Below are 7,500 nucleotides of genomic sequence, written 5' to 3'. Positions count from 1 at the left end.
TGCATATGTTTCCTAGCATTAATATAGTTTCACTTAATGTGAAACTTCTTGAACCATTCAGAATACCTGAAAAGAACTGTAGCTAATTGCAATGTCCTCAAATTACTTTTAAAAATATAAACAATTCCAGTTGGATTTAAAATAAAATGTGAGGGTGAAAGTGGCTTTTTGTAGCTTTAAGTAATTTGTTGAAAGTTATTTGTCACTTCAACCTAAATCATTTCCCTGATTAGCCAAGTGAAGCCAAACTGGTCTTTTCTGTCCTAATCCTCTTTCTTGGAGCTTCTGCTTGTTTTTCTTCTTTTAGATCAAGCTTCTAGGTAAACTATTTTCTGAGCAGAAGTTGCAGGTCACTTCATAAACCAGGCACTCTTCAAAGTTGTCATAAGCATATTACAGAAATACAGACTACTAGATTGGGGTAGAGTACCTTATTAATATTTCATTTTGGTACAGTATACTTGCATTAACTCTCTTAACACAGGTATCATATTGTTTCAAGTCAGAGAACCTGAAACATTGCAACAAAGATTAGACTAAGAGCAAAGCCTCAAAAACTACAGCCATTAGTCCTGTCATCCCCTATAAAGTTAATGGGTTGGAAAAATGGTCAATCTTCGGACTAAAAGTTGATATTTAATTGAAAGAAAATGTTTTTTAATTGTAATGGGGATTTTGCATTAGCTTGAACATGAAAAGGTACTAAAGGATCTAATGCAAGGTTATGTATTGATTTCCATCTTAACGCTAGTGTAAAATGAAGAAATATTTCTATTTCATAAACAAACTCTCCTATTCAGCATCATGACTTCTTATTTGTTTTAAGGGCACAGTAAACAGACTTGAGTGAAAAGAAGAAATAACAAAATATTCTAGGACAGCTTGTGCTGATGTATAGGACAAAAAGCCATGACACTGCTGTAAACCCTATTGCTTCTGCACCAGAATTATCAAGATGTTATGTGTCACTTTCACATTTTCCAGGGTTATTTGGTTGAGGAAAGCAAGAGCATCTGTAAACCTGGCACTACACTGCCTTAATCAAAATGGTTTTACTGATCATGGATTATAACAAGAGACCTGACATAATAGATGTGCAAAGTCTGCCCAAAGAATTAGCATCACTATAGGCTGGATGGATGGACGTATTCAGGAAACGTAGTTTTTCTTGAAAAGGAAAATGCTTAAGCTAAATGAGTTTAAATTCTTATTATTAATAATACTTAGAACACTACATTGAATTTGGGAGATTTCATTTTCCTTTTAATACAAACTTATGTAAATCAGGTTCTTTTAAATCCTATACAGTTTTCTTTAATAATAAGCCATTGTTTTGACATTCTACTTAATAAACAAAAATTTGTCAGGAGTGATACCTACATACAATTTGCAAGTCAGTGTAAGTTACTTAATTTAAAACTGAAAGACAGAGAAAGCATTGCAAATACTTTATGAATAGTATTGCCATAATTCTATTATAAAAGTTATTGTAATACTGAGCGGGTATGGACTGCTGTTAAGGTGCTTCTGTTATATACCCCGTAGTTTGCCATTTGTAAACACATCTTTTGATGTTGCTGCCAACATCCTGGCAACAAAGCAGTGCAATTTCAAATGAGCTAATTAACTTAATTGTTGATGAAGCATGAAACAGTTCATTCACCCTGTTAGCTGCACCATGACAACATAAGAGTCTCAGCCCCTGAAGTTACTCATCTATATAAGCCTATCTGTAGCTTTCCATTAAGATCTATTGCATGCCAAATGAGTATGGCTCTTCTAACAAAGACCAGTCCATAATGTACACAGGTAGCAAATCAGTGCTGCTGTTGAAAATTCAAATGAACACAGAAATACTAGTAAATACTTTAAAATAAACAAAAAGCAAAAATTGCAGAAACCCATTGCAGTTTGAAGCTGCAGATGAAAAGGAAAAGCTGTGTCACTTCCTAAATGCTATGATTTTGAAAATAGCTGGCTAAACCAAATGCTGAAAAAGCAATGACATTACTTTTCATTCCTGAAAGGTGCAAACCCACCTGTACACTGTGGGTTTTTTATGTACCTTGTGCACATGCAAGAATAAAAGCAAAAATAGATTAGCAAGTAAGAGTTAAATGGTCATGCTTAGGCCTTTGTGCTTTTTTATTTATACTATACACAGTAATTCCCACTTCATACAAACTGTCAGAATTTAAAAAGTGCTTTTTCATACTCCTACTATCCAATATAAAATCTAAAGCATCTCTTCAAATTTTCTGAGGCTCCATTTCAGTAAAGGATAATAAGAGGATTAAACACTGTGCTATTGAAAGGCCTGCAAAAGTGTTCGACATGAAAGAAAGGATAACAATTTGACCCTCTGCCGATAGCCTCGATTATCCAGTTGCATGAAATACACACAAAAAAAAATCTCTGAAATGGTTTACAGTAAAACTTTGTTTGCTGTCTTTCACTTTCCCTTGCCGTGAACCATTTTGTACCAACGAATAAAAATCCACCTACTTTAAAAATTGTCCAAAATCTTCACAAACGCTTTCACAGCCAGGCCATTTGCAAACTCCATGACCATAGAGAGTATGGGAGGCCCCAGTCTCCTCATGTGACGAGCTGTAGCAAAAGAATAAGGCATCAGATTCATCTCAAAAGCCATAATCGTTGGAGGCTGCTAGCGCCTGTCAGGTTACGATCAGTGACAAACAGGTCAAAACAGGTCAATTTAGCTCAGAGCAGTCAGAAAAATTTAATCGTTCTATTGAATAGTTCAACTGCCAAGGCTAGATGATGTTCCAATTAGAGAAGAAATAGAGCCAAAGATGACTGTTAATAAAGGATGAAAAAATAAGATGACTGTATAATACCATATGCTAATTATGCCATATGACCTTGGTGTAACATTTACCTATAAATAAAAAATACACTCAGAAATGATCAATTCTAAGTGTAAATATTGAAGACTGACAGTCAGAATTCCTGAATATTGTGAATGTTCAAAATAATATTTGAATTTTATGCTCAATGTGTATAAAATAAAGTTGCTTCCATTAATAAATATTTTTGTTCACAAGTATTGCTTTCATTAACTATGTGGCTTCATAAATATCCCTAGCTGTACTCCATGCCTTTTTCTGGAACTTCTGCAGTTGTTTCATCCATGATGAGTTATCAAAGAAATTCAGGGAATTATTCTGTGGATGTAGGTGACATACTGAAGCAAAGAACCATTATGTGAGATATAAACAAAAAAGTGATAATAACTAAAAGTACTACTACAAAGGTTTTCAGATTTTTAAATAATACAAAATAATGATTGAAAACTGCTCTCACAGTCATATGAGCATGAGAGAGACTTAAATCATAGTCTCCTAAGTATTAAAATAACTAAATAGAAAATTTTTTGAAAAGACAATTACTTACAATTTAGGTTATATACACACAATTAAATTTCATCTTATATTGAGATGTAGTATATCTCATTACACTAATATATTTACTGGTAAGTGTAACAGATATTACATACTCTTGTATTTAAACCATTACTTGAAATTAAGGAAGAGTAAATAATATCTGTCAGTGTGTCTACAAATGATTTTAATTTCATCCGTATGATGGAATTCCACTATATTACACTAGCATCATGGAAAATTTATAGGAAATATGTCAACTTCATTACTGTCATGCATAAAAGACAGAAAATTTAGTGGTTCTTTTCACAAGAAATAAACAACATGAGAACTGTCTTAATATACTGTTTTGAAGCACTTTTAATATAGAATCTTTGCACTGAATTACAGCCTTGACAACTCATATAGATTTACTTTGTCAATGAAACCGGGAGTGTGATTCAACAGTAAGGGCCTGACTGCCAGGTGTGTTAAACATGAATGAAACTATGCAGCTATAAAAAGTGCCCACAAATGCGCATTTACACCCCTACACCAGCCCACTTGACTCTGTGATTAACTTTTACCCAAACAATCATAAGTTCATGAGTTCTAAAACCACATGCAGGTAATTTTGTTGTGTCTGCACAGTTAGACATTATTACAGAAAATTACGCCCTACTGATAAACTATTCTGGAAGATCAGGTTCCACGATCTCTTAATAAACCTCTATAAAGAGCTATTTTTTGATTGGAAATCATGTGACTTAAGATGTTATACAACCGCTTCACGTCAAATGATAAGCACAGTTGAAATCCCATCAGAATTACCTGTCTCGCCTTGCATTTAGAACTGAAGACTGTCCATTCACTATGGAATGATGAGTTATTGGTGGTGATGCTTTGGAAGTGGTGGAGGAGGTAGTAGAGGAGGAATTGTTAGTAGTGAGGTCTAGCCCTCCATGTTTAATGCCATTGTCTTCCATACTGTGAACTCCAGTCACTTCTTTCCATAACTGCTGAATCTCAGCAGGACTTAAGCCAGCTATAAAATGAAAGAGAGCCTCACTAATATAACAACATAAAGAGTTTCATATATGTGAGCTCAGTGTTATTAATGGATTAATGCCAACAATAAAGCTGATGCTGTTTTACCAGCACAATCAACATGTAGTAAAACATAAATTCATAAAGTCATAAATTCATAAACATAAAACAAAAGAGAGCTTAAAATTGCTCTCTACTCCACTTGCAGCCTGGAAACTTGTAGTTTCCAGGATTCATCCTTGGTCACAAAAAGCATGTTGAATGTATTCATATATATGTGTTAGGGTTGTCTGGCTCAAGTTTGCATGAAGTCATGGAAACCTACAGTACAATATGCTTCTGCCTCAAGTAAAGACTTCAAAACACAGGCAAGAGAAAGGCTGTGAGCATTCTCTTTTCTTGGCACTAAAGATGCAACTAAGATAGGAAACCAGATTTTGAAAGATGAATAGCTCATCAGAAATATATACAAGTTCTGTCACTGCCAGACCTTGTAAGTTTGACGTATCACTTTTGAAAAATACTGATTAAATGCAGGAAAGAATATGAAGCCCAGAGATCTCATGATTTCAAAGCCAGGTTCTTCAGCCTAACACGGTTTGTTCCAGGGGTATCTCAAAATCTGTCTTCTCTATTTCATCTCAACAACCAAAATTAGGTAACATGGTCATGGTCATCTCGATGTGCTGGAATGCAAAACATTCAAAATTTTGATGCTGTTTGAATAAAAATATTGTGTGTGGGTTTTTTAGGGTTTTATTTGTTTGTTTGTTTATTTCTGGTCCTGAAAAGTACTAGAAAGCATCTGTTCATTCAGGTTAATAAGATACAGTAGAAAAATGTAAAGACTGCTTTTTACTGCTTGGCACATCTATTTATTAGATAATGTTTTATTTTGAGAACATATGAACTCAGACTACTGAATGAGATTCAATAAAAATTATGAAGAAAGCACAGGAAGTTCTTTAATTCTTCTCAGTAGCTATCTCACCATGAAGTATTCAAAACTATTAAAAATAGATTAGTAGTTATTTACAGAAATATTAATTTCTGGAGGAAGTATTAAACAAAGTGGGTGGCTGGGATTTTTTTTTTAATTATGAACCAGCTCATTTTTAGATTACTGCTTTGAGTCCTGCATCTTTACCTTAGATACCAACACCCATTGGCAAACTCAGATAAGGAAAAAGTAAAAAAAAGTTGATTGCAAGTCCTAAAACTGGACTTTATATCATACTTGTATAGAAAACCCCTAGGTTTTTAGGAAGCAAGCAAAGAAGCCAGGCTCCAATTTATTGCATTAGAGATGGGTAATGGGAGTGATGGTAATACTGGTAGCAATTGTTTAATGAGGGTAAGTAATTACTGCTGAGTTCATGAGGTATGTTCCAGCAACACTGCAAAAAACCCACTTTAGTGTTCTAAATAACAGCTATCTGCAAATGTAGTCACAAATCAAACTGAAATAATGTATTCATTTAGGTGGCAGGATATACGAAGTACATTATTTACTTCAAAGTCTTCCTCCCGCTGTTAAAAAAATAAACTAATTCTGTACTGAAAAAAACCACCAAACCCAAGAATGAAAACATCTGTTTAGGTGAGCAGATACCATGTCTTCTAGTGAGAGGAATTTAATTTGAGATCAGCAAACTGGGGGTGCTGTGTGAGGTGAGTGAGAGCTGCCCCCCAAGCTGAGCGGGTGCAGGAGGGCTGGCAGCAATGGCCTCTCCACGGGCAGGGACTCCTGCCACGCTGGCCCTGCCCAGCTCACCTGGGGCTTTCTTAAAGCAGCAAGAAATTTCTAGGCTCAGGCTGGGTAACTTCATCACTTCTTCAGAGGACCCTGAAAGGCTGCCTTTTAGGATAAAAGGATTACGGGCAAGGGACTTAAAAAGTATAAAGTTAATAAGCGGATTTGTAATTAATTGTAAATTATGGCAACTTTGTCGTATCTGTGTCTAAAAAAGTCCAACTCTCTTTTTACTAGAGGCTTGTGAAAAGGCTGACAGACATTTCAGTCTGGATGTAAAAGTAGGGTAAGTTTTAAAGTTTCATAGCCTGTGACAACCCTTAAAATGCCCTCCCCACAATATATTTAAGGGGAAAGGATCAAAAAGAGGACCAAGAGTGGAATAAAAATTACGAACTATAATAAAAAGGTCAAATACTGATTTCCTATGAAATTTATAAACACCAAGAATTTGGGGATTTTAATATTACTTTTGTAACTCTTTTAACTTCTACCTACTCTATTTTTATGTTTCAATAAATGCTTAATAAACCATCACTTATAAAAACCATCAATTTTTCTTTTTCCAACATGGATCGATCAAGACTTGGTGTTTTGGAGGTTTTTTGTTTGTTTAGTTTGTCTGGGGCTTTTTACTGCTGTGATTTACAGTTCTTTACATTTAATTAGCATCAATGCAACAATACATGGAAATAACTCACAGCTAATCACTGGTTTTGGATACAGCATTGTGAAGACCTGGTCAGAAAATATATGCTAAAACACCTACTGCATCTTATTTGTGATACCTGACCATCAAGTAAATATGAGAAACACTCCTGTTCTTTAAAAGCAGAAATTATACTTGAAGAAAATACTGTTTAAATATGCAAACCTCACAGCTGTACTTGTAATATGCATATTCTCAGACTTTGCCAATAATAATTTGTGGTTTATGGGACTCTTTATGACCAATAACTTACAAACACAAATACGTCGTGCTACTTTCAGTGTTCTAGCCATCCATGTTACTATATATTCATATACAGTTACATGGATGGCTATATATCCATATATATTTTAACTATAAAATTTTGTAATTTCTTATTTCTTCATTACCAATCTTTTTTGTTATGAGTTCAGCTGGACTTAATTCTTTGAGTAAAAGAAAGGTCTTTAAAAGAACTGTTTACTCCTAAGGACTACTAAAAATGTTTTTTTCTCTGTTTTTATGCTAGCAGATGAATGAGTGTTGCATTAAACAATGAATATCAATGCAATTGGGTAGGAGCGCTGAGGGAAATCTATGGGGATAGCTTAATGTGAGAGAAAACCTGA

General features: G+C 34.5%; 1 protein-coding gene across 19 annotated transcripts in view; it reads right to left on the bottom strand.

Moving 5' to 3' along the window:
• The window catches only part of FOXP2 (forkhead box P2), a 402,265-nt gene that overhangs the window by 48,253 nt on the left and 346,512 nt on the right, over positions 1–7,500 (bottom strand). For all 19 annotated transcript variants that reach the window (XM_074539930.1, XM_074539911.1, XM_074539921.1 and 16 more), the window contains 2 exons: positions 4,215–4,428; positions 2,506–2,610 (listed from right to left, as the gene is read on the bottom strand). In XM_074539930.1, coding sequence (XP_074396031.1) covers positions 2,506–2,610; positions 4,215–4,428 — 319 coding nt within the window. The remainder of the gene's footprint in view (positions 1–2,505; positions 2,611–4,214; positions 4,429–7,500) is intronic.

This window comes from Zonotrichia albicollis, chromosome 4 (assembly GCF_047830755.1).
Source record: "Zonotrichia albicollis isolate bZonAlb1 chromosome 4, bZonAlb1.hap1, whole genome shotgun sequence".
Taxonomy (NCBI): Eukaryota; Metazoa; Chordata; class Aves; order Passeriformes; family Passerellidae; genus Zonotrichia; species Zonotrichia albicollis.
Note: the sequence above shows the minus strand (reverse complement) of the source record. Positions and strands in the feature narration are given on the sequence as shown.